This window comes from Agelaius phoeniceus, chromosome 1 (genome assembly GCF_051311805.1).
Source record: "Agelaius phoeniceus isolate bAgePho1 chromosome 1, bAgePho1.hap1, whole genome shotgun sequence".
NCBI classification, from domain to species: Eukaryota; Metazoa; Chordata; class Aves; order Passeriformes; family Icteridae; genus Agelaius; species Agelaius phoeniceus.
The window spans coordinates 142,936,698-142,964,657 of record NC_135265.1 but is presented as its reverse complement, the minus strand read 5'-3'; the positions used below and the strand labels follow the sequence as shown (position 1 = coordinate 142,964,657).

The 27,960-nt window shown below is 42.0% G+C and overlaps 1 protein-coding gene across 4 annotated transcripts; it reads left to right on the top strand.

Annotated features, from left to right (window-relative positions):
• The first annotated feature begins 197 nt into the window (after nt 1-197).
• Nucleotides 198-27,960, top strand: ZHX1 (zinc fingers and homeoboxes 1). 4 transcript variants are annotated; one of them, XM_077188682.1, is made up of 4 exons: nt 198-511; nt 1,336-1,441; nt 17,273-20,709; nt 27,096-27,960. In XM_077188682.1, exon 3 carries the CDS (start codon nt 17,507-17,509, stop codon nt 20,129-20,131), a length of 2,625 nt encoding a protein of 874 aa, XP_077044797.1. In that variant the 5' UTR covers nt 198-511; nt 1,336-1,441; nt 17,273-17,506; the 3' UTR covers nt 20,132-20,709; nt 27,096-27,960. The 4 variants fall into 4 exon arrangements, with proteins under 4 accessions (XP_077044797.1, XP_077044803.1, XP_077044794.1 ...); XM_077188685.1 differs by lacking the exon at nt 198-511 and adding an exon at nt 999-1,237; XM_077188688.1 differs by lacking the exon at nt 1,336-1,441 and having other exon boundaries at nt 17,273-20,292.

Genomic DNA, 27,960 nt, shown 5'->3' with positions numbered 1-27,960 from the left:
ACGCTGTCCCTCAGCCTGTCCCGGCCGCGGCGGGAGGGCCGAGCGCGGAGCCGAAGTTTGCCAGCGGGGGCGCGGCTGCTGCCCGGAGCTCCCACCCCGCCACCCCCGCTCCTGCCCGGGCCGCCCAGGAGCCGCCGGTGTCCCCGGGCTGCGGCGCTGCGGTGCCGGGGCAGCCCCCGCGCCCGGTGTCCGCCGCCCGACGGGCGGGGCGGCGGGAGCGGCTCCGCCCCCGCTCGCTGCCAGGGCGGCTGAGGCAGTGGCCGCGCCGTCCGCGCTCGCCGCGCTCCCGCCCCGGGGCAGCGTCGCGCCGGGAGGATGCGAGTGGGCGCCGCGGGGCGAGGCGAGGGCGCGGGCGGCCGCGGCGTTGGGAGCTCCCGGCCCATCCGCCGCCCCCCCGCCCCGAAAGAAGTGCAGTAGTTTGTGAAGCGCAAGATGGCGGCGCGGCCGTGAGCGCAGGCGGCGGGCGGGCGGCGGCGCGGGCTGAGGGGGCGAGGCGGAGCGGCGCCGGCAGGTAGGGACTCGCTCGGGGGGGCTCTCGGCGCCGGGAGGCGGGAGGGTGACCCCGCTGCCCGGAGAGGCGCGCCCTGCGCACGCCCCCGCTCCCCCGGGAGCGGGCCGGGCGCTCCTCCGGTAGGGACGGGACAGCGCTGCCGCCCCGGGGCGGGGGCGGCTCCCGGCCGGCGGGGGCGGGCCGGGCCCCGCGGGGACGGAGCCCGCGGGGTGGGCGCGGTGGGGCGGCCGCGCCCTCCCGCCTCCCCATTGTCTGGCGGAGGCGCTACCCCCGCGGCCAGGGGTCATCGCCCGTCGAGGGCGGCGGGCTCCGGGCGGGCTGCGGAGGCAGAGCCCTGGCATCCCGTGCAGGCGGACTGTGCGTGCCCCCCGACCCGACCCGACCCGACCCACAGTGGGGTCAAACCCCGCCGAGGACGAGCTCCTCTCCCCTTTCTTCCTTCCTCCACCCCGTACCGGGAGCCTGCACGGGGCTTTGCTCGCCTCAGGGCGGAGGAAAATCCGTCTGACTCGTTAGTCAGAAAGGAGAATCAAGAAGTTCAATCCCGGTGCGCCCGGAGGAGCCGGCGAGTTCCTGCCCGCTGTCACCGCTGGCGTTCCGGAGGACGGACGGACTGACAGACTGACAGACTGACGGCAGGCAGCGAGCCATGAAGTTCTGGCTCCAGAGTTATCTTGCATCCCGTGGCGTTGCGGTGCGGGGGCGAGCATGAAGGAGCAGTACAGTGTATGTGCAGGCAAAGTTGGGGACGATGTCTGGTTTACTCCTCTGGGGGTGCCTGGGTTTTGGGGTGCGTTCTGATGCTCAGCTCTGCCCTATACCAGGATGTGCAGCACTGGAAACCAACACCAACTTCAATAAACCATGTAATGGAGGCAGTTCTGGATCTCTGAAAGGGGTCTGAGTATCTGCAGTAGAGATTATTATCTGGTAGGTACTTGCACTTCATTTCTGAGCTGCTTGGTAGGTTAAATAGTTAAATAGAAAGATGGGGAAGTTTGCTGTGTAGAAAGTGTCATGTAAAATAGCAAAGTCTGAGATGTCTTGGTCTGCAAGCTGGCATAGGTGCCACTTACTCTTAAAATAAGACATATACAGAGAGTATATTAAGCATTTCAAAGTGCATATAAGCATTGTGTAAATAAAAAGTGGATTTTGTTATGAAACTTGGTACAAGAAAACAAATATTCCCTCAAACATAGGAATGAGAGGGGAATTTTAAAAGCTTTGCTGTTGGTTTTCACCAGCGGTTTGTTTTTTGTTTTGATTCAGAAGGATTTCATGCCAAAAAAAAGAACGCTTGTGAGTACTTACAGAAACCCTGTTTAAAACAACCTGTGTGATGTAGACTAGAGGACTGCCCTAAATTAAGACCTCTTGGAGCCAAAATGCATAATTTAGAAACCCTTTTGTTACTTTCTTTAAACATTGCCAGCAAGGCAGTCAATTCCGCTGGTGCTGTTAAATGAATTCCCCTGAGCGGATTAGAAGTAGATGCCATTTTGTATAACTGAAATTATTTGCTTTTAAATGTAGGCTAGTGGTTCTTGTATCTTGGCTAGACAGAACAGCCCTCTCTCTGCTCTGATATTTGGATAACATTTACTATGATTGTCCCCAAACTTGGCTTGGGGAAACACAGTACTTTGAGGTAGAGGTTTCCTTTGTGAGGCTTACTTTCCTACTTTCCTAATGTTTCTTATGGCTCTGTTCTGGATTATTTCGTCTCTTGCAACACCTTTCTTGATGTGAGTGCTTTAGCTGGATCAGTGTCCTGATATCTAGCCTTAACTGCTGTTTATAACTGTTGTTTATTACAGGAATAGACAATATTTATCACAAAGTTTGTCATGATACTTACCTTTGGAGACGTAGAGCTATGTGCTGAACGGTTCTCCCTTTTGTAGATTCTCCACACTGAAGAATTTCTGTCAAATAATGGACTTTGTAATAGTGCTAGGATTCCTTTTGTTCCTCATGTACCCAGAAGGCTGTTTCTTGTGTCTTGCTTCACTGGGCCCTCTGTAGCATTTCAGTTAAGCTTATTGCTGTGGCTGAGATTTTCCCCTGGGTTTCCCACAATTTGTTTATAAGTAGTCTGAGAGAAAGGTTTAAATTTTGGGTTAACTTTTTCATCTAGTTTTGATTGGTGACCCGTTTGTTTGTATGTAACTTTAGAAGAGTCTTATTTGAAAAACAGTCGTTCATCCTTGAAGTCAGATTCTTTCCTTAAGTCTGAGTTCAGGATTTTTTGCAGCTTTATAAAGCTGGAATTTTTAAAGAACCAAGTACACATTACCTGTGGATTTTTTTTGTTTGTGAATAATAAATACAACTGAGGGACAATCACATGCAGCTAGGCTATGGCTAACCTTTATTTTGGGGATCAGTTTCTCTTTACCATCAAGCTGAGGTCTAGTAAAGATTTCATGGTATCAAATTCAGAATTTTTATGTTTTCTAATTTTTATAAATCCTGAGCTTGCTGTAAATTGTTCAGAATGATCAGTTAAAATCCTGTGTGATAACATTTGTGGAGTCATGGCATGAGGGAGTGTTCTGAATGTTTTTATCTGAGTGCATGGACATGCTGTTCTCTTCTGTATGTAAATGGTCAATATTCCCTCTCCTTGTGCTTTGGATGCAGGGTCATTGATCCATAAATGTCCAAGATGGTTTGCTTCTGAGTTGTCAGGGACTTGTAAACAAGTGATGCAATTTTCAGTTTAGTCCCATTTTCCCTTTTGTTTGCTTCCTATTTCCTAAATAGGCAGCAGTAGTGAGTGTAGTGTTCTACTTGTGTAGCTCCCCACTACCTGTCAGTCCTGTCACCTTTGCTGAATATACACCTCTAAGAATACAATTTTCTGTTATTATTTAAGTTTCTAATATTGTCAAATTAGGCATTAAAGGCATGTGACTACTTATGTTTTCAGCATTATTAGTTCTATTAATTCGAATTTACTGTCTTTTATTCTTTTATTCCAATTCATCTTTTCTCTTTTTTCTCTTGTTTTTTTAATTTTCATGGCTAGTTGAGGACTTTCCCAAATAGTCAAACCATTTTGCTGCATAAACAGTTCTTTATTTTTCTGTGGAGGTGGAAGCCACCAAAATGATACATTTCCTTATCCTGTACCAACCAGATGGCATTTCATAATTCTATGCCTTGCACCACTTTCACTGATGGTTCATTTCCAGTTCTGTGGTCTTTCTGTCAAGGAACTGGATGGCACTTCAGGGGGTCCACTCAGGTCTTTATCATATCCTTCAGAGTTCAGTGAACTGTAATGTATTTCTTAGAACAGTGCTTGTACTACCAGTGGATTCTTTCTAACCAGCTTCAGAGATCAGCCCAAACTGAGCAAAAGTTGGCTATTGTCACTTGTTAGAAGGTGTGTACCACTCTTTTATTCTTAAGAGCTTTGAGATCATAGGAAATGTTAGAGTTCAGTATAATTCACTGTAAAAGAGTATAATCTGAAGGGGCAGAACATAGCCTACACTTATTGTACCGTTAAGATTATTAGACACATTGTCGTGCTAAAGCACAGAAGACAGGAAAATTGCTGATGACTAAAGCGTGATTGGAGAGCCTTCAGGAAAAAATTGTAAAGAACTTTCAATATTGCTGCTGTTTGCACTTCTTAAAAGATCTGAAAGGTAGCAAAGAACTTAATGTTGCAAACTTTCTTTAGTATAATCTCTGCTTGTGCCTGACAGGTCTAAAGGAACTTTCTGTATTCTACTTCAAAAGAACAGCTTCTGCATCGTGTTTGGAGCCACTTAAGAAAGTGACTTTGGTATTCTGGGCTCACTGCATGCACCTTGGTTTTCTCTGGTGGCCTTTTGCAGTGTGCTGCTCACCTTCCTTGTCTAATGGTCTCTCTAGGATTTGGAGGAACTTCACATGCCTTGAGGGGACCCCAGTGTGAAAGCATTGCTCAAGGCTTGAAGGCTGACAGTTGTGTTTAGGGAGGGGGCAGACAGAGCTGTGTAATGAGGAGTGTGTAACGCCAGCCCTGCTGTCAGTCTGCGAGCACCAAATGCACCTCACCAGACACAAGGACACAAATGAGCTTTTGAACTTTCTGATGGTTATGGTAAAAGCTCCACCTTTTTCAACCCATCTTCAAACCATGTTTATTAGATGGAAAATAGCTGTTAGCTCACAGTGAATTCTGTGAATGGGTAGAGATTTTATGGTTTGAATCATTGTTTATAGGTTAGGACTGGGATTATTTTAACATTGTTTTAGCTTAGAAAGGTGCTAAGGACTTCATAGATGGAAGTGCATGTTTGTATAGTCCAAGGCAATCTTGGTAGAGGTCTCTGAGCTTGCCTTTCTTAAAGCTATGAAATAGATTAACGTACACAAAAATGGTACTAATGTGATTACTTTCCTCCCTGAGTTACAATGGAAGAACTTGGTTTATACGTCAAAATACTGTTGATTTTAAAACTCTCTTACTGGCTCTGAGCATGGGTGTAAGGCTCTGTCTTGGTAATTATGTTCGTTGAGATCTAGGAATGTTGTATGTCTGAAAAAGAGTAAAGGGGAAGCAGTGGGGAAGGAGTCAGGAGAGAAGAGTTATTAACTACTGAGTGTAGAAGACTGGAAGTAAAATGTTAGTTACAGCTGTGTGCTTCCTCAAAGACTCCAGATTTCTAGTCAATCTTTAGAATACCTTCAAAGTAGAAAGATACTGCCTTTTTATACATGGATCAGATGCCCTCAGCAAATCAGTGGAAGCTGAGAGTGCTCTGCAAATCCAAGTTGTATGAAGAGGAGTTGGGCACTTGGCAGCAGTTGCCAAGTGAATTAGATGGAGCAGGCATGAAAGCTCAGGAGTTTCTGTTTCTCAGCAGGATTTTCAGCAAGGTAAAATGCATGTGTAGATGCAGTGGAATTTTTGGAGGGTTCAGCACTGCACAATGTTCAGCCTTGTCTGCTCTGTTGAATACTTAATGGTTCTGTGTCCTCCACACTTCTCAGGGGGATCTGGTCTGACAAAAGGCTCACCACACTTAGAGTGTCATGGGAGTTTGGGTTTTTGTTCATGGATCAGTTTGAGGAATTGGTGCCCATACAAGGTCCCTGCTGGTATTTAGGTATCTGCTTAAATATGATGCAAACACACACAGCTTCACTACTTGTACCTTATGAGTGTTTTTCAAATTTGACTTACTAATACATTTTACTTAAATTTTTGGAGGAATTAATTGGTGAATAGAGAACTAATTTTTTATTGCATTAAAAGCAGTAATTTAGCATGAAAGAGACTACTTTTGGTGAGGTTTTTTGTGAGATGCCTACAACTTTGGGTGTTTATCAGTCCAAAATCATTCATTTTAACTCTGATTCTTGACAAGTAGCTTTTTTTTTTTTTTTTAAGCTCTCTGTTTTCTTGGTTCCTCCATAGGAAATATAAGGCCTTGATAATATCAGCTGTTTGTTTCTTCAGGGGGAGAGGAGGGAAGAGATGGGAGAAAAGAGTGGTTTGGAAGAGTAAGTTTACTCTTTCTACACATAGTAAAGAATTAATCACAAGCACACACCCTTAGAAAGATATATTAATCATTGTACATAAAGTCCAGAGAGGGAAAAGTTTTACATTACTCTGTACACTGAAATTCAGATTCCTTTGTGTTGAAAGCTTTCCAGTATTGATACTTGCATGGATGATGACAGTGTGAGCACCATACCCTGATGCCACATTCACTGACAAAGAGTGGGGAATACTTTGGCTGCAGTTTAAGCCAGATGCATATGGGCACAAGGTAGCTCTAGGTTTAGGATTTGCAGCTGTGTGCTGCTTTATATGAGTGACTATCCTATTTCCAGATGTAATGCTCAATTACAGATACTAATTACTGGCTGTGAATTACTGAACAGGAGCCCTCTCCTTCGCCAGGCAATGTTTAAGCCCTGTTGCTGCAGAGAGCAGGCGAGAGACAGAGGCTGAGGGTGAGAGCTCACGGGAGGGTTAGGGCTGAACATTGCTTTGCACCAGAGCAGCTTCTTCAGCACTACTTTGTGTGCAAAGATTCAGTCATTTCCATCCAAAGCAATGAAATAAAAAGCTCAGTCAGCCATTTCATCTTGAGATACCCCGCCCTCCGAAACAAATATTAAAAAGAAAATGTAGGTTTTGGTCCGTGCATATCCCAGTGATTTCCACTGATTTGAGTTGATGCTTGTAATTGGAGTCTAGACAGGCTGTGTTTTGCAAAATATAAGTATATTTTTTACATTTCTATAGAGAGAGTTCCAAGATTTATGTAATCTCTTTGATATTATATTTAACCCAATTACAACTTGAAAAGGAGTCTGATTAGCTTACCTTTGTCCTAGATTCAGTTTTAATATCTAATGTTTAAATGGACGGGGGATTGATCTTTATTCTTAATGATTCGTGCAGCCTCAAAGCACAGTGGTTTCTAGTTGTGTGCTGCCGTTCCCACTGGGGGATGCAAACAAAAGAACAATAATTTCAGACTCCTCCTTCAGTTTCCAAGAGAACCTTAGCTGCTCAGGGATAGCTTTGAATTTTAAAAGCATCTTTCTTCCAAATTATGTATTGATTGCACACAAAATAGCAGTGCTCTAATATGCAATTTAAAACAAATGCATGATGGTGCTCATTTGTTTTTAATGCTGCTTTTCCAGCAGAAAAACAAAAAGAGGGTTCTATTCCCATAAACCAGTCTTGCAAAATCCTTACAAACATTTATTAGTCTAGACACAAAATATTCTCACCCAGCCTCAGCTTGACGATGACAAAAAAAAAAAAAAGCAAGCTAATATTGTACTTGGCTGTCAAAAAAGGAAAATAGGGAAAAAAAGAAAAAGCTTGCCCCAGGCTAGTGAACCAGTAACATTTTTCTGGGGCTGCTTACAACAACAGATGCATCTTATTCCCATGGGGTTTCTGGGCCTGCCTATTTTCTATGCTAAACTTGGACACTCTTATAAACATTCTCTTTGAGTACCACACCCCAGTATCCTGGGCTCTTCTGATTTGGTTGATTTAACAATGATACCAGACATGTTCATCTTACCTCTCCTGGCCTGTCTTTGTATTTCCCTGTCTTACTCAGGTATTATTTAACTAATGCATTAATTCAAAACCAGTTCTAATGTATGGAACCCAGAATAATGGAATAGGTGATTTGATCATACCTTGAATCTGAATGTAGGGAACCCTGATATAAACAATTTCTCCTAATTTTGAGTTGAATTTATGCTTTCGATAACTTTGTAAATGACAAGTGATTCTCATTGTTTGATACTGTGGTTGTGTGCAGAGATTTTTTTGTAAAGGGATAATTTATATCAGGGATTGTTACTTTATCTCAACATACATACACTCAGATTATTAAGTTTTACTTCTGTCCTTTTCCTAGAAAACAGTGAATTATGCATATCTTGTTTTTCAGGTAATGATTAGTTCCTGTTTTTCTAAATTTATGTCTAAAATACATTTGATTTGGAAATTAAAATTATATATTAACTTAATATGCACCTAAATGGCATAACATTGGTATTATTAAACTACTGTAAATATGTAGCATATCTAAGAGTACATTTATTTAAGCATGACCTTTTTTTTTTTAAACCTACTGATTTGTGAGACAAATTATGGTACTTTTTTAGTACTCCCTAGAGTAAATTTATTGTTTCTATGATGGTGTATCCATGTCTGTTAAGACTTTAGCCCTGGCAGAGTTTATCCTTAAGCCTGAATCGGAGATCTTCTACAGAAACAAAAGCTGTCCTGCTTTTTAAAGTTTGAGGCAGGAACTTCTGTCATTCAGGAAATAATTTCTACCTTCACTCAGTGCAGATGTCTACAAAGTGAACTTTTGTGTATAAGGTTAGTTGTTAACTGCCAATAATTCAGTGTTTTCACTGAGAATTTCCACCTTAGTTAAGGAAAAAAGTAATGACATGAACTAAAACTACCCATTATACTACTGGTTTTTTTTATTCCATTAGTAAAAACTTAGCTGTTTGCAATTAGAACAGAACTTCCAGCAGTAACTGGTGCTTTTAATGATTATGTCTGGTTTAATGTCAGTAAATAAGATAGGTGTTTCTCATATGAGGGAATGTGTTCAGTGTGTTCTTGAAACATTAATGTAAATTAACAAAATCTTTCTGTTTAAAACTTACAGTCTAAATAATAGGTGTTTTAAACATAATACTGATTCTTCTCTTCCTTCCCCCCCATCTGTCATGCTGTTTTGTGCTGTGTAATGTTTTTTAGGCTTTTCTGTTACCTCTTACATGTGTTATGAACACATACAGTATTCCTTTAAAAATTTTACTGCTCATTCTCATTTAAATCAGTGAGAGTATGATTTTGACCCTAGGATATTTATGCAGCTTTAAGCTACCTGTATTTTTTAAAACAGAACTAATCTGTTTTTCTTATGGTGTTTAAATCTAATGCAAAAAAGAAAAAAGCAGCTCCACAGCTACTAAAGTACAGTGTTTTAGTTAATTCCATATTTACCACTTAAATCATGTTGTGCTAATTTTCCACCATTATACTGAGAGACACAAAGTGAAAGAGGGCAGTCCATTTGGGGTGACCCTGTCTCGTACCTCCATGCCAGGACTGAACATGGGAGGTTTGTGTTTCTCCTGCAGGGGTGGTTCACATGACAGGCAGCTCCAGCAGAGCAGAAGGTGCAGCCTCCAGCTTTCCTCAGCCAGTGCCTCCCAAACTGGGGATTGTCCTCTCCAGGGCGCTGGGAGTGACGAGAGGGGTCACGTGTCTGGCACAGAGTAAGTCACAGAGGTCAGGTTCACAGTCAGAGTTTAGGAAATTAGCCTGGGAAGCGGTGGAACAGGGAGCCAGGCTGGTGAAAGACTTGTTGATTTCTGCTGCTGCTTTGAAGGCCTTTGTTCAGGTGAGCTGGGAGCAGCGTGGGACTGCCGGGCGCCAGGTCCAGCGGTGCCTGGGAAATGCTGGAACTGCAGACCTCCTGTTCCTGTGCCACAGGCTGAGATCCTTGTTCTGATCTGCTGACTCTTCATTACCCCGTGGTAACCTGAGTACACAGCCACCTCTCAGAGTTCTGCAGGGACTGTACTTCAGATTCATCTTTCCAATCCACATATTGCACTTGAAAGCCTCTGTAGTCCCCTGTCTTTTACCTTTCTTGTCACTGGGCTGATAGGCAGTAAACAATGTTTATAACTCTCTGGATGAATGATAGGGGCATGGGGTGGGGGTGAGGGAATTGGTCTTGTCACACAGAATAAGACATTATCTCCCAGAGAAATCAGCAGGAGTATCTAAGGAGTACAGTACAGTACTCAGCAGGGGCGTGGAGTCACATCAATGTTGCAAATAAAAATGCTTTGCTTTTCATAAAGGTTAACTTGGTACACAGTGGTATTTTGCTAGATAATTGAGTCCTGCCGAGAGTGTTTATGCAGGCAGCTTGGACTATCCTCTTTTTTCTTTGTTATATGCTTGAACACCTCAAAATCCTGAGGAGAAGCATTAGAGTAGAAGGGATTTTTGAAGATTATCTAGTTAGGCATCCTGCTCAAAGCAAAGTTATCTGTGATGGTAGGTAGGGTTGTTCAGGGTCTTGCCAAGTTTTAAAACTTGCAAGGATGGAAATTCCTTAAAAATCCCAAGCAGATTTTTACAAACTCTCCAGACAACTGGTTACAGTTCCTCACCAGTGCTGAAGTGCTGTTGCTCCACCATCACTATGCCTCTAAAGGGATCTGCAGCAGTCACAGAGTGTGTTGGTGTTGCAAGGAAAGACAGGCCTGAGTGAGCTTGATAGTCTCACCCTGGTCCTGGCAGTAATTTAGTGCTGCACTGAGAATACTTGCACTTACACCAGGTACTCTGAATACAGAGACAGGAGCTTACCTGTTGTATTTTGACTTCCGAATGTGTTGTTCCACGACCAGCATTGCTTGGATCAGGTCAGAGGATGGCATCCAGGAGAACTTCTGTAAAATCAGCTGTGCTTGCAAGCATGGACATCAGATTCTTCTGCATTTTTCCACTATGGAGGAGTCTGCCAGTAGGGAGTGGGTCAATTCTTTATTGTGTCTGTTCTTGTGTGATTTGGTTTACAATTGTAAAGCTGTTGTATTATACTGGAAACATTCTGGAGCACCTTAAAAAGAACCTTATAAAATACCAGACCTGAAGTAAAAATTTTTGCATCCAAAGTGGAGATGCAAATCACATGCCATTGAACATAAAGGAGTTTTCATGCACTCTGCACTCCTTGGCCTTCTCACAAAGTGGAAGCAGACCTGCAAGGCTGGGGGGGGCTTTAAGGAGGACACGGGGTAGGAAGCAAGCAGGTGGATCCAAAGCACACAGGAAAGGTTCTGAGCAAGAACATTTGAGCAAAAGCTCATAGTGGACCAAGTGGTAGAGAAGATTCTAAAGAGCAGTTGAAACATTGAAAATGTGCCTTGCAGTCTTCACCTTGACATGGGATTACATAGGTTCATGCAGTAGAGTTGATCTTTTTTGCTTTTCAATTGACACTGCCAAGTCCTTGTTTTTTCCTCATTCATAAAACACTGGTTCATACAAACACTGTGTTTATACATTTGTTTCAAGTATTTTGGGATCCTTTACAAGTTATTTAAATTATGGGTCTGTGTTCTGGTGTATGCATGTGTGGAGCATGTAGCAGTGTGTATTAGTGTCACCTGGTCAGTTCACTCCAGTCCCTGTTTTCAGTTTCTCACAATAGATGGAATGAGAAATTTTCACATTGTTTCTGTCTTGAGGCAGCTTTTATTCCCTGTTCATTGAGTTTTGGGGGAACATTAGCTGGTTCTAGAGTAAAATTAACAGAGTGAGGAGGGAAGCAGGGAGAGGAAGAAAGGCAATCTCCATGTAAAAGCCATATTATCTTTCTTTTTCTGAGCAGCTCTGTGCCTCAGGGATTTGACATAGGAACTTGAAATTTGGCATGGATCTGGCCTTGAGGTCTGAGAAGTGCATTCCACTGTTAAAAAAAAAAAGGCAGAATTATTAGTCATAATGTATCACTACCTTTTTGTATCCAAGGTAGAATTTGCAGGATGTTTTATCACCTGCTCTTGATCATGCTTTTATTCCTGTCCTGCACATCTGCAGGCTGCTTTAAACCACCTATATTTAATGGACCCTCCTTCTCTGTCTATCTAGGTTCTTGTATTGTCATGCATCAGGGTCATCCTTAACCTGCTGCTGCTCCTTGGGCTTCTGCAAATGCCCCTGGCCTAGCAGAAGGTACAAAAGCATTGGGAGCTGTAAGCCCTGAGACCCAGTCCTACTTTTTAAGGGTAGAATACTACTAATACTCCATTTTGAATGGTGACAGCCAAATATTAATGAAAGCAGAAAGCAGCCAGTGTGAAATCTGGTTTCCAGTGTGACGAGGGCTCGTGCAGTTGGTTGGAATCGGTGGAGAGGGGAGAGGAGAGCGAGACAATCTGTGCTGGGCTGTGAAATCACCTCAGAATCGTGGGGGCTCCTGCTCAGCACCAGCCATGACTCAGGAATGAGCTGGGCTGTCTGTGAGGAGACATCTGCAGGGCTGCAGCTTGGGTCTCTGGAGGAGCTGAGGGTGTCAGGGGACACGAACTCCAGGAAGTCGAAGGAAAGGCTTGTACTTGCAGCACTGGACTAGGGCCTGGGAAAAGGAATGGCTCTAAAAATTTTTCATCTGGAAGAAAAAAAAAAAGGCAGAATGAAGTTGAAAGGAGCATTTTGTGAAGTTGTATGTGTGCTAGATTGTTTGATTTTAAAGAAGGAAATCCCATTATAATAAAACCTTTTGTTTTGGTGTTTTAAGGAGAAACTTTTTTGTTAAACAGTTTTTAAAATTAATAATTTCTTACTGTTCTATTTTTTTAAAGCCAACACGAAACATTTGGAGGGTTGAATTAAATGTTTATTCGATGCAGAACACATTAAAATTTGTCTTCATGTCAGTAATTTATTTCTTCGTCCTTTCTGTTTTGTATGTAACAGCACAGCAATTAAAATAAAATAGAGCTGTAACTATGGAAAGAAAAAAAAAATCCCCGACTCTGCTGCCATTTTATTGGGTATGATAAGCATTTACACAAGTCTGATACTCACTTTCAAAAACAGTCATGCAGAGATGTCTGACATTAGAAGTACTGAGTGCTCACAGTTTGAATTGGGCACTTCAGTCAATAAAATCAAGGTCTGCCTGTATGAGTGTAGCTGCCAAGGGGTCTGTGTCACACAGAAAATACCTGTCTGTATCATACAGAAAATACCTGTCTGTGTGACTGAGGAGCAGAGACATGCACCATTCGTGCTAAAGGTGCCTCTTGGTCAGTGTACCCTGGTTTCTGAGATGTTTGGTCATTACCTTTATATAGTCAGACACAGAACCTGGTTATGGCTTTCTGTATCAAAAGCAGGGGCACAGGTTCCTGTGCTCTGTGCAGGGGTACCTGCAGAATGTGCTGCAACAGAGAAGGGGAATGTCGGTCATGGAGCGGTCACTTCTGGCATGGAATTCTGACATTTACTGTGATGGAGCTGTTTGTTACCCATTGAAACCAGCACTGAGAGGAGGTAACTGGGAAAGCCCAGTCACATGTCCTGTGGCAGGCTCCCTTCAGCCTCTCCTGCTTTTGTGTCAGCTTCCCAGTGCTCCATCCCGGCTCTGGCTTTGGCACAGCCTGCAGCTCTGCGTGGGCACTACAGCAGCCTTTGGAACTTGCCTCCCTCATTGCCAGTCTAATGCAGCAAGGACCTAAGTGGGCCTTATCTTTGTAATACGTGAGGACTTCTGCTGAAATCAGTTTGATAAGTTTCACTCCCATGTTGGATTAGTACCAGCCCTTATTTTAAAAGAGGAATTAAATGTAAATATTGCATGATTAACAGAGATCTGGCTTTATTTTGGAGTCATAAGCAGTAAGGCTCTCTGAACTTTGCAGATAAGGAACAAGTGAAGAAAATGGCACTGCAACAAAGTCCTTCACCCTTCTCCCTGAGAGGCAGCACAGATCAGAGTGTATTAGCCTACACTGAGCTCTGCAGAATAGTTTCTTACATAGATTCATCTACTCTGAGTAAAGGGTAGTAGAAGGAGGCTAACAAAAGATCAACAACTGCATATTGTCATGGGTTCTAAGAAGGCAGCATTTTCTGTGTGAAGTGGCAAGCAATTTGTAATCCAGGGATTTAAAAGTTAGAAGCAGGTTCTATTGCTTCATCTTCTGAGCCACTCTCTGCATATCCTTAAAATCACATTACATGGGGCTGGATTTTTTTGGCATGCTTTTCCTGTACACTGGATGGAAGTGTCATACAGCAGACAGGGAGCGATGCCTTTTCAGAAAGCATACACCCTGAACACACAGTGAACATTTTATGTCAACTCATTTCTTTTTCTTGCTGCATCAGGTGCTCCTGTTTGGGGGAGGGAGGGAGAAAGTGAGTACAAATTTTTTTCTGGAAGCAAGTTCTTTCATGTGTGTCTTCTGTGGTCAGTTCTATGTCTTTTCCTTCTCAAACTGTAATCAAATGGGTAGAAGGTTTCTGCCTCCATTTAGAAAATATTTATATAAGTCTTCATACAAATCTGCTATCAAGACAACTTTAAACAACTTCAAATGTTGAATTCCACTCTGGAATGAATCTGTCTTAATATAATTATTCATTAATTGGGATTGCTAACTGTTCATGTTTCTGAAGAACAGTGTCCTGAGGAATTGCCTGCTGAAAGATTAAGTATCAGATTCTGGACTTTCAAAAAGTATGCCTGCACTTGCTGGTTGATGTTCCTAGAAAAACATCTGTTTTGTGGGCTGATTTGCTAGGAATGTCAATTCTGTGAAAATCTGAGGTGAAATTACAGAAGGGGATGCAGTGTAAATAAAGTTTTTCTTCAGATTCCTTCATTAAAAAATGCTGCTTTTGACATAAAATAAACACCTGGATTATTTAATTGCAAACCAAATTACACAATACAATGTCAGTTTTCACAAGGAGGAATAAAAAGATAAAATCTTTTGCAATATTTTGTCATATATTTGACTTTAAGGTATGTAAGGGACAAGCAGAACCTTTCACTGAAGTGATGACCTTCAGGAATCCATGGAACATGAGGGAGGAGGTCTCAGTGGCCTAGAGACAGGCAAGCACAAGACTGGCACAGGACTGCCCAGTCTTAACCAGGGGAAATGCTTGAGCAGAGGAGAACACATAGTGAGTCTCAGGTCAGTTAGAGGGATCTTCATTCCCAGCTCAATACAGGAAGAACTTAATAAAAAACAGTCTGTAAGAGCCTCAAGAATTGTAACAAGGTCCCTAGAAAGGTGGATTTGGCAAGACCACTCTGTTACTTCATTTTGTTGGAGTCGTGCTGCAGAATGTTGCAGACCTTATTGAAGCTGACCTATGTGGCAAGGTCCCACACATTCCTGTAAGCAGAACTGGAGAGGAATTTTAGAGGAAATGAAGAGTCCAAGGATGATGCATAATTGGTTGGATAAACTGCTCAAATGTGAGTTTTCATAATCCCCTGTTAAATTGAGAGAAAACGTCAAGCAGGGTGCTACAGGTGGAATAATCACATATAGCTTCAGGGAGGAGGGAATGGAGGTTTCTGTAAAGTCAGTAGAGGAAAGAAGGTTGGGAAGGGTTGCAGGTATCTCACTTTCTTCAGCATCTCACAGCTCTTCATAGCCATGAGTTAAACAGGGTTTTGACATCACAACATCCTTTAAAAAAAATGACACAGTGTAGTCAGAAGAACAGAGATGGAGCTTTCGTTTTCTGAGACCTGTTTGCATCAAAGAAAAGTGTTGCTATCTTGGTAAACAGAGGAGGGACACAATAATCTCCTTAGGCACCATAAGCAAAACTGCAGCACAGCAGAGATGTGATAGAGATTTAGCTAAAAGCCTGCAGGTGCTGCAGTTGCACAGAGACCCCTTGGCTTACAGGCACTGTGAACACCGTTGGGTACACAAGGAGACTGGAGAAGAACATTTATTGATTTGTTGAATAGGTTTTCCATTTTATTCCTTATCTCCAGCCTTTCCTTCAGCATGCCTCAATATTGCATGTCAGATCAAATGTTGCTTTCACTTGCACTCCAGGCCATCCCAGAATGGGACTCTTGGCAAGCACCTAAGCTCACTCAGACTGCCCTGTGCAGAGATCCTATGTGCTGTGCTAGGGATGAGGTACTACAGAGTACCACAGTCACTCCTCAAAACACAACTTCAGCCAGCAAAAGTAGCTGTTAAGTTGCTTTTTAAAATAGGCATTTCTGGCATTTCTGAAATTTTACTCAAAATTGCAGAAACATTAGGTAATACCACCCAGCTCTTCCCCCAGAGCATTGCTCAACGTTGTCTTGGCAGTTGTCTTCCCTTTTGTCAAGAGCCCTCCAGCCCCACAGAGAAGCAGCACAGTTAATAATGCTCTACCTCCTGTCCCTTGAGACACTGAGACAAATGGATCTGTTCAGCTTTGCTTCATGGTTCTCTCTCTGCAAAGAGAAATGAGGTGGCCTGCAATAGGTACTTTGTACATACATGAAAATAAATATCTTTTGCACTTCTGTGCTCAGTTTTACAGACTGCCACTATTAACTTGTGGAAGAAGGATATCTTTCTACTCCAGTACCATTAAATAATTGTCATCCTGGAATGATGATTACCCAAGATTAATTGAGCATTTTCAGTGTCCTTAATGCCATGTAACCATATCCTTGGCATAAAAAGCATATCATGTGAGGCTCTGCACTTTGGATGTAGTCACAGATGTAGTGCAGAGGGTGGCTGTTAAAAACATTCAAGGAGGATATTTATGAAGCAGTAAGGTGACACACAGTTTCAAAAACAGAGCTTGCAGAGCAGCACTGGGTGAACTGGGATGATCACTTTGGTCTTCTGCCTGAAGAAAAAATGTGAAGCTAAGGCTTCTGCTTGGGATATCAGTCTTTAATGCTTTTTCTCTCTCTGTTACAGCTGACACAATTGGTCACGTCTCTGTTCATGCATAGAGGCATGAAAACAGATTTTAGTTGATTGCCAAGTGCTACTAATCAACTTTTATTGGTTTGGGATTGGTCTTCAATTGGAGAATGACATTTGGGAAACTAGGAAGAAAGGATAGTTGTCTTTTGTCTGTCAGAGTGCCTTAAAAAGGCATTGTTTTGCCTGTTTTCAGACATGGAAGAAAGGTCTTGCACATGATTGTGCTTGCATGTATAATGCAATAGAGAAATACTCTAAACCTGCCTTTTCTGGGACACTTCACAGCCTGTGACATGAAAGACATGACAGAGCCAGTAGTGGATATGTCATATGGGCTCAAGTTTGTGATGGGAAGGACTTGAGCTCACAGAACAGCTGAGAGACATTGTCATAGCTGAGGGAAAGCAGTCCAAGGGCAAGAGTGACCTCAGCACTGTGCCAAATAAAAAGGCTTCTGAAGCAAGGGAAACAATCAGGAAGTTACCTGTTTTATACCACCCTGTTGTTTAGGTCTGTCACTGTATTAACATGAACTGAAACAAATCTCAGTCTGTAATAAGTGGATTGGATTTTCCCTTTCTTATCATAGCTTCAGTTATCTCTTGGAATGGGTCTGCTGGTTTCAGGGGATGAGCAGTGGCACACTAAACCCCAAAGGACTGAATTACATTAAACTGTAATTTGTAGCAAAATAGAAATTATGATTTAAATTAAACTAATTCCACTGTCTCTTCTTTACTACAGGTGGTGGATGTGGACTTTAAAACAGTGTCTCAACATCTCATCCTCAACTATTTTTAATCTGATTGCACTACGAAAGAAAAGCTGCTAATGGGAGAAATGTTGAGACTTTACAAGAACTGACTTGAAGTACCGAAAGCCATTATTATTATTATTTTATTATTACTATTATTAATCAAGAAGAGCTTGAAGCTAATCTGTATCTGACCAGTCGTTATCATTTTCACAGTAACAGTCATGGCAAGTAAACGAAAATCAACAACACCCTGCATGGTCTTAGCCAATGAGCAGGATCCAGATCTAGAAACGGTGTCAGACTTGGAGGAAGGACCACCTGTGCTCACACCAGCAGATAACCCTACAGCAGAGGGTGTGACAAGTGATGAGGATGCTCATGAGTATGTGGATTCAGACAATAAGAAAAATACAAATAAAGTAGAAGGTGGTTATGAGTGTAAATACTGTACTTTTCAGACTCCAGATCTCAATATGTTTACCTTTCATGTGGATTCAGAACACCCCAACGTAGTGTTAAATTCATCCTACGTTTGTTTAGAATGTAATTTCCTTACCAAAAGATATGATGCCCTCTCAGAGCATAATTTGAAGCACCACCCTGGAGAGGAGAATTTTAAATTGACTATGGTGAAACGTAATAACCAGACAATCTTTGAACAGACAGTAAATGATCTCACTTTTGATGGGAGTTTTGTTAGAGAAGAAAATGCTGGACAGGCTGACTCTTCTGAGGTCCCCTCATCAGGGATCTCCATTAGCAAAACTCCTATCATGAAAATGATGAAAAGCAAACCCGAGGCTAAACGTATTGCTGTTTTCCACAATGTAGTTGATGACATTCCTGGTGAAGAAAAGGGAACTGAAAATGAGCCAAACTCTGAAGAAGTAGTAGAAAACCCCCCAGCGGCAGTTTCTGAACCCAAACCAAGCCATTCAGTTGTGTGCAGTGCAGCAGATGTGGCCGGGGCAGTAGTGACCCCAGCACCAGTGCTTCAGCCTGGGGTGGCGCAGGTTATAACAGCTGTCACAGCTCCACAGAACTCCAACCTGATTCCCAAAGTCCTAATACCTGTGAATAGCATTCCAGCCTATAACACTGCTTTGGATAACAATCCTCTTTTGCTTAACACCTACAACAAATTCCCGTATCCAACCATGTCAGAAATCACTGTTCTTTCCTCTCAAGCTAAGTACACAGAAGAGCAGATTAAAATCTGGTTTTCTGCTCAGCGTCTGAAACACGGAGTGAGCTGGACGCCAGAGGAGGTGGAGGAAGCAAGGAGGAAACAATTTAATGGCACAGTGCATACTGTGCCCCAGACCATTACTGTTATTCCAGCACACATTTCGGCCGCTAGCAATGGTTTACCTTCCATTTTACAGACATGCCAAATAGTTGGTCAGCCAGGACTTGTTCTCACTCAAGTTGCAGGTACAAATACATTACCAGTAACAGCCCCAATAGCTTTGACTGTAGCAGGAGTCCCAAACCAAACTCAGTTACAGAAGAGTCAGATTCACAGTGCTCAGCCTATTGCAGAAACCAAACAAGTAGCTGCCATTCCAGCCCCTCAGCTAATCAAAAATGAATCCACGCTGATGAATCCCGACTCCTTTGGCATCCGAGCAAAAAAAACTAAGGAACAACTGGCAGAATTGAAAGTCAGCTACCTTAAAAACCAGTTTCCTCAAGACTCAGAAATTGTTAGACTTATGAAAATAACAGGCCTCACTAAAGGAGAGATCAAAAAGTGGTTCAGTGATACACGCTACAATCAGAGAAACTCAAAGAATAATCATGGGATTCATCTTAACAGTGATTCATGTGCCACCATTGTTATTGATTCAAGTGATGAAATGAATGAATCTCCAACAGGAGTCACTCCACAGAGCAAGCCATCTTGGGGTACTTTTCCTGATTTCACCCCACAGAAATTCAAAGAGAAGACTTCTGAACAGTTGCAAGTCCTCCAAGCAAGTTTTCTTAATAACCCAGTCCTTACTGAAGAAGAGATGAATAGATTAAGAGCCCAAACAAAACTGACCAGGAGAGAGATTGATGCCTGGTTTGCAGAAAAACGGAAATCAAATGTCTTGAAGGAAGAGGGAGCTGACATGAATGAAAGCAATGCTGGCAGCTCAAAAGAGGAATCTGGAGAAACATCTGTGGGAGATGGAGCAGCAGGAACAAAATCAGGGTGTTCTACTTCAAGCAAAATAGGCAAAAAATCACCAGAGCAGTTGCACATGCTCAAAAGTTCCTTTGTCCGTACTCAGTGGCCATCTCCACAAGAATACAACAAGCTGGCAGAAGAAACTGGGCTTCCAAGATCAGAAATTGTGAGCTGGTTTGGAGATACTCGCTATGCCTGGAAAAATGGTGGATTGAAATGGTATTACTATTACCAGAGTGCCAGTGCAAACAGCCTGAATGGCCAAGGCTTTGCAAGGAAGAGAGGGAGAGGAAGACCAAAAGGGAGGGGGAGAGGGAGGCCTCGGGGGAGGCCTCGGGGAAGCAAGAGGTTAAATTGCTGGGACAGAGGTGTCTCTGTCATAAAATTTAAAACTGGAACAGCAATCCTGAAGGACTATTACATGAAGCACAAATTCCTTAATGAGCAAGACCTTGATGAACTGGTAGCCAAATCTCACATGGGATATGAGCAGGTCAGAGAATGGTTTGCAGAAAGGCAAAGAAGATTAGAACTTGGAATAGAGCTGTTTGATGAGAATGAGGAGGAAGATGAAATGCTGGATGATCAGGAGGATGAGGAAGAAACAGATGATAGTGATACTTGGGAACCCCCCAGACATGTTAAACGTAAACTTTCGAAAACAGACTGATGTACAATTTGGAATTTGGGGGCCAAAAACCTATGAATTAGGTTTGATGTTATGGTGAAGAGCCAAATGATTTTTCATGGCCTTCAGTTTAGCAAGCAGCTGCTCAGCATCTTCCTTCCACCTACATGGAAGAGTACATGGGCAAGATGCTACCTGTGCAGGCAAGAACTGTTTGCTTTGTTGCTACAAGAGATGAACATCCTGAGGCCGGGCCTGGGACAGGGGGTTACAAACCAGATCAAGTTCAGCTCCTTTTCCACACTACCGATGGGAAGGTTCATGTTCATCATACACCTGACTGCTTCTCAATATTTAATTGCCTTATGTTGTTTAATTCCAAAAAAAACACAGACACTTTTTTTGTTGTTGTTGTTGCTGTAAGAGAACATTGCCTGCTTGTGAAGGAGGAAAACACAAAAACATTAGATGTCTTTTTGCAAACATCACTTCATCTGAAAGGTTTCAAGGCCTGGGTTTATTTCTTAAGGAAAGCGTTGAAAACAAAAGAGAAGGGGAAAAGTGTGACAAAAGGAACCAATGAACCTAGGGGTGAAGATTGATTGGTTTCAGAACATAAGGTGATATCTGCACCTTTTGCATATCTTTGGAGTGTTTTGGGTTTACAGAACTTGGACTGAAGTGTTCCTTGTTGATAATTGTGAGCTAACTGAATGAGTCTGATGCTAGAAGATGCTTTTTGTCAGTGTAATCAGTGTATCCCCACATCAATCTAATTTAAATGCCTGACAGACTCGATGCAGTTAATAGTAACACTCACTTCTACCTTGTGCATTCTTTCCTTTGTTGGAAATCGTAAAATAAGTACCTATATTTTAAAAAAAAAAAAGAGGAATTTCTTGAAATCTGACACTGAGTCTAAGGTTAACAAAAGACAAAAACTGCCTGAAAGTTGTTCAGAGGTGCCTAGGGGTTTGTAAGAATACACAGATACAGAGATGAAAAACATCTCTTGGTACTATTAAGAAAGGTTTTCAAGTAAGTTGTGGCAATGACATGGTGTTTAATTCACAAACAAAATGAAGCTATATGGCTTTTAGATGCTTAGTAATTACAAACACGTTAGTGTTGAATTGTTCTTCACTGGTAGCCCAGTTGAATGATGTGTGTGCAGGTTTAACTGTAAGACATCCTAATTGAACTCACACTGTGCTGATTGCTCACAGGATTGCTGGGTGAACACACTATTTCTGGATGTGGTTTAATCCATCTGAACTGAACTCCAGAAGCAGTTTAATCTGATATAAAACATTCCCATCTTAAATAAGTGTGTATAAAATAATTTTTTAAAAAAGCTATTTAGTCTCAATACTGTGAAGTTATACTGCAGTTTGAATTAGCAACTTAAAACAATGGGCCAAATTCACGCAGGTTTAGTTTAGGCAGATGTTTGGCATTCTAGAGAACTGTTGCTCTGAGGAAGAGTAGTTTGTATTTTTGCTACTGCCAGCCTGCATTTTTAGGGATAAGTTACTTTATATTTAGATGTCAAAAGATGGTGATGAATTGGTGCTGCTGTCACCAGCATTGTCTGCTTTTACATTGGCACTGATGGATACTAGCAATCTCCTTTTGCACATCTGACAGCATCTTCTCTGTAGGCTTCTGCATCTGATGACTAATGAGGACAGATTAGTGCAGAGAAAATGAGACCTAATGTCTCCCCATCTCCAAGAACCTATGCTAGAATTCTAGAATTAGTCTTTCTTCTGGACTGTTATAACTCAAAAAAACCAAGAAAACCCTTTTAGTCATGATATTGTGAAGCAGAGGAGTCCATGTTGGATCTGGTTTTCATATCTGATTGTGGGTGAAGCCCAGGCTAAAGTAAGAAAGGGAGTAATGTCTGACAAAAAATGTTGTTAACCTCCCAGACCTTCCTCTCTGGGCTCTTGTAGCTGCCCTTCTGCTCACAGATTGAATAAGCTCCCTGAGCTCCAGGAGGATGTTTCATAGGAAAGCTATTTACTGGGTTACCTCTTCTTACTGTTTTAAGATTACTGGGGAGAAAAAGGCAATAGCTTATGATATATGTCATGAATTTGATGATGAAACTATTCCCTGGCTTCCAAGGCTCAGGTTGGTGAGACACAAAGTGGCCAGCCTTGCCAGAGAGGAATAGCCAAGAATCCTCATTTTAACTTTGGAGTGGGGCAGAAGCCACCCCATGTTGTCAGCAGATTTCACAGGAGTGTTTATGACTCTGCTTGTGAGGTGGTACAGGAGAGATCAAGATCTGGCCTTTTCAGCATGGGGTTGGGAGGGACTCTCCCCATTTGTGTGGTAATAGTGTGCATGATGGTAAGAGTGTGCTGTTGTAGATGCCAGCAGATACAAGAAAGACTCATGCTAGCTTCAAGCTCTGTTGGGAATACAGGGTCAAAAATCTGTGCTTGTGAGTAGGAAAGAACAAAGCTAGAAGGAAAAGATGCTATTTTTAAGTTTCCAAAAATATTAAACCAAATCCTTGGGAATATGCCTCTAGCAAGCAAAATCTGGAGTTGCCTTAATCCTTGAAGTTGACCCAGAATTAATTTTCTTTAAAAAAACCTAAAACAACCAAGCAGCTTGTCCAAATAAATATCTCCATTTTTGTTAGCAGAGACTTATTTAGCTTAGCTAGGAATTCTGTATTTAAAAAATGGGGGAAAATACAAAGATCCAAGTTAATTATGTGATTGAACTGGGATATTTTCCACTTTGGCAGTGTTCTATTAAATAACACTCAGCTACAAAGGTAGGCCTTAGCACATCTGGTCTGAAAAACACAGGAAGAGGAAATACATTGTTTATCAGACTAAATATAGTTGGATTGGAGGTCTTCTTTCAGTTGAATGGTCAGAGACAGTGGCTGATGCACACTGGGCCAGATTTTTGGTTGTTGTAAATATTAAAGTTCCATGTATTCCACTGGTTATACCAGTATTTACAGCCCAGTGAGAAAATTATCTCTTTGCAGAACATAAAATGTAAATTAAACCATGTGCTGTGGATCAGCTAATGAGAGATGCAGAGTCTACACATAGCATGTTGGGCTACGTGCACATTTTAAGCCCTTCAGTTGTGCCAAGGATGAGGAAAATCTGGGTGGGTTCAGCCTGAAGACAGAAGTTGTGTGCATTCATTATTGCCCATAGTCTGACAGTTATCTCTGGCTGAAGAGTCCATTAATTACCAGTGTGTTTCATGTTTACAGCATGTGTATATTTGCACAGGCAGAAAGGCAAACTTCTTCCAGAGGCCTCCTGTGTCAGGAATGACAGGGGAAGTGTTGGAAAGTGCTGTGGTCAGCTGTACCTGTGATTTGTGGTCGTGGCTGGTGGGAACTCAAAGCTGCTGGTAACAGTGGTTTAGCCCAGATTCATCTCAGCCACCCTTAGGCTGCTGTGGGCACTGTACAGTCACCAAGAGAAACAGAGATGGCCTGGTGGGTGCAAAGGATGTGGCACCTTCTCATTCTGCCAGTCACACCCAGGAAACTCCCTGAACTTAAACACATCAGCAAGTGTCCTAATTTATTATGATTCTGATCACCTCTGTGCTCATCAGCAGTGCACCCCTGCAAGCCTGGCTCCCTCCTATAGTTTATACACACTTCCAAGGTGTTTTGGAAGCTGTTTGGACTGAGTTATGCTGGCACTGGGAAAGGAAGGGGAAAGAAAGTACATCTGCCCAGGAGTGAGTGTCCACATGACTTTACTCATTTTCCTGCATGGTAAGGACTGTGGCTAGATGAACCTGTGGATTGTTTTCTGTATTTCTGTGGAGCTTCACCTCTTAGGTTTGAGCTCATTATGAGCCAGGCTTCAGTGATTGTCACTGACACTGAGACAGAGGAACTCTGATCTTGCTTAGATCTTACCTTTGGGTGGCTGATTTCTCAGTCTTCATTGGGAACCACTACATCAGAATTCAGTTGTGAACATCAGTTCCTTTAGAGCTAAGCTAGTGCATGTCTCTTCATCTGCTGTTTCTGCCAGGACTGCCTGCTCTCATGATGCCAGTTGTGCTGTCTCTGGAATTCAGCTAAAGAGAGAATACAGATAATTCTGTGCCAGAATGGAGAGGGGAAAGAGCTGAAAGACAGAAAGCAGTGTTACAGCCAGGGAGGACAGCCACCATCACAGTATCATCCTGCTTCATGGCATGTTTCACCCTTCCTTCCTAGTGCACTGAAGGAGCACAGTTCCATCTTAAACAGTGCTCTCTTCCCAGCATCACCTCTCAATGGCCCCAAATTAGTGTTGGAAAAAGGAAAGTCAGGCCTATATTCCCCTGGAGGTTTGAATGAACTAACAGTGCTGGCTTGGAAGAAGTGAACAGAAGGGAAAACACAAAAGCTTGAAGGCTCTGAGTTTTGCTTGCCCTGCAGAATTTACTTTTCTAGAAGTTGATAAGCAAAACAAGTTTAACTCCTTCTGTTCTGACAGGAGTAAATTATTACAGTCACTCCTTTTTAGCACATAGAAATCACTTTGTCTGAAAGCAAAGAAAAGGAAAGATGCCTAGTACCTGATTATTAGAATTTAGTGTATTATCTCTAATACACTGTAGTAAGTGAGGCCATGCCTTTTTTAACCTTGTCTGGTACCATGTTGAAAACTGCTTTTTCATTGCATTATGAACTGTAATTCATAATTCAGAGTTACTGACTGTAACTTTGATTATTGGGAAACTCATACAGTGTCCACACATGACATGAAATAATTTTCTAATGGACGATTTGCTCACCTTGAACAAAAGCAGATTTTATTTTTCTCTCCAAGAAATGCTTGAGGCAGGCAAATGCACTCCCTTCCCCTCTCCAGAGCAAAGGAAGGATTTCTGGATCCTGTACCAAGTGATTCATGGCTGTATACGGTCCCCGTAGGCCAGAAAGCCCAAAGATGCAGACATTCTCCTCCTCCGTTTTCCTCTGAAATGAGAGCACAGCAGTAACTCTGACAACTGATCTCTGGCTGCTGAGTAACCAGGCTGTGGTTTAAGGTGGGGAGTGTTTTCCCTTTTGCACTTAATGGAGTACTGTGTATTCAGGCTGGATGTCAGTATTTGCTTCTGTAAATATGGTCGTACCAATTTGCATCCTCCACCTGAGTCCAATACCTGTCTATATTCATATCTCCCAAGGAGAGAAGATAATCTTTAAGCTTCTGTAGTGTTAAATATCCCTGCCCTAACCTGAAGGCACAAAACTGGAGTGCAATTAAATATAGCTATTTTCTTTAATTTATTTTTTGCTTTGAAAACAATTTTGCTTGCATTTAGTAGTAATAGAGAGATAGTATCAATGACCAGAGAACAGTAGAACTTTAAGAATTGTTTATAATACCTGGAATGATGGTGTAAATTAAAGATGGAAAGGGCTAGTAGAGGATTCAGTTCCCTACACTGAACAGTGCAGGGTTAAATCTGTATTCTCCATCCAGTTTGTGATATCCTAGGATAAGTAGATTTACCAAGAAGCATGACACAAACTTATCAGGTCAAGTAACTTGAGGTTTGCTGATGTGTTAAAATTCTGTAGGAAAATATTTTGAAATAAGAATTTCAACAGAAAGTGAAAAATCCCCTTAATGGCTACTAACACACAATAACTCGAATTTCTGCATTTTTTCCCCACTTCTAAAAAGGGATATTTTGAAGCACAGGTGGGTTATAGCCAGTATTTCCAAGTTTAATGGTTGGAGTTCTTGGGGATTTTTCTCTTTCTGTGGTGAAGAGCATCTGCACCTTTTCAGTGAACAGTTGTTGCAAAACCAACTCACACAACATAGAGGGATATAAAATATAGAGGGATAACTGAGCATTCTGTAGCACTTTTCATGAATTAAGGTGGGATTTGTCTGATGCACGTTGATGTCTGCACTGGGGCAAGACACTGTAGGTAGTCAGCACAGCAAGGAATGCAAACCTGCTCATCCTGCATGCCTGGAGTGGCTCAGAGGAACTGCACCCCAGCTCCACTGACTTACCCTGACTTGCAGGCAGCTGCTGGCACTGCAGACATCTGACATTACAGAGAGGGATCTTCTGACAGGATTGCAGCACTGATCTTTGTGTTGTGCTCAGCAGTGGTACTGACCTCTGCTTCCAACTTGATGCTTGTTGGGAAATGAGGCTTTTTTTTTTTTCTTTTTTTTTAGAGCAGGTAGCACAACAGTGGTGGCTAAAGTAACTGATCCTTGGTTATAATACTGTGGCATAAAAATGCTTTGGGTTTTCTCAAGTATTTTAGAGATAAGGTTACTGTGTGAGCATTGGACTGTGCATAACCTAGAATGTGTTGGGACACATAATATTTGTGTCCCAGATGATGAAAGTATTTCCTTATGTGTATTCAGTACTAGATACCTGTCATGAAACTGTCCCAAAAGAATCTGCTAGAATGACAGAAGAGTCAAGTCCTCATCTATGCTATGAAATGATCAACCACAAGAGCTCTGCTGTGATTTCAGAATGTTCCCCCATCTTCCAGTTTCCGCTTACAAAAGTATTTCCAACCCTGCATAGTTGGCTATCTGCATGTATGCTTACAGTCTGTACAGAAATGCACTAAAATGAGTTGCCCTACCTGGGAAGGCTTTATATTGTACAGAAAATGTGGCACTAGGTACTGCTCTTCATGTGCACAGGAGAGTTAACAGGTGTCAGTCTCGTTTACAGAAATGATGGCGCTTTGCAATTTTCTATAATATATTGCAATATATTTAAATGTCCTGTTTGACATGTGAAATGAAATTAAGTTAATGCATTGTTATGTATTTGAAGTATGAGGAAGATGATTCACTAACGACCAGCAAGGTTTTTAGAAAGGTGTCCAGTATGTAGCTGTCTGTGTGATCTGTCTGGTGTATGTGATATTAAAGGAAGCAACAATACTGTCACTGTTTAGAATGAAGAGTTTCTTTTGAATGATGCAATAGCTTACAATGTCTTTCCTTTGTAGCTGCCCAGTGTGGTGAAGGGGAAGCAATTCTTGAAAAATTTCAAGATAACTGGTTAACTGTGAATGGGCCTAATCTTTCGTGAAACCAAGAAAAATTTTTGGACACACACAGGACTTGAATACTCAAAAGGATTGGAACTTAGTGTTGTGCCAAAGTTAAACTACTGCAGTTGGCAGTTCTGCACTGTAAATAGAAGACTGATTAAAAGACAGCTTGTAATTAAAAAAAAAAATCAAATTTTAATACAGTACGTTTTTATTCTGATACATGATGGAAACATTCTGTTTTAAACCTTTTTTGAAGAGGCTTCAGTGACCACTAGATTTTGTCCTCTTATATTTTGTTTGGCCTAATACTATATGTTTTAGTAAGATGGGCTCTATTGCCTGTGTTCTTTGATATGTGATTAAGCTTATAGCTTTGAGTGACCAAACATTTTACAGAGTAAAAGTTCTTAGAAACAGTATAATGTAACTGATATTTCTGTGTCTTATTTATCAGGCTCTGCACAAACTTGGAAAGTTGTGCTGGACTTGTACAACTCGTATATGGGAACGCAGCATACTTCTGGATATTACAAACCTAAGCCTTTGTGGCTGTATGGATCTTGTCTTTGGATTTATTTTTGTTATTTTTTTGAGGCAAAGAAACGAATGGATGCTGCTGTAAAATATTTGTAATACTGCCATTATTTCTTTCTGTAGCAATTATTGCTTTTGCTTCAACAGATAAAGAAAATAAATCAGAGATAGAAAAATCCTAAAGACGCTGGTAGAAGAAAGGATCATGTGAGAACTTCTGAAAATAAACTTTGTACCAAAAACTTGAAAACAGAAATAATGGAATAAATGTCTCCTTACTGAG

Excerpts from the sequence above, each read along its gene's own strand:
- ZHX1 (XM_077188688.1), top strand. The coding sequence starts at position 17,507 with ATGGCAAGTAAACGAAAATCAACAACACCCTGCATGGTCTTAGCCAAT.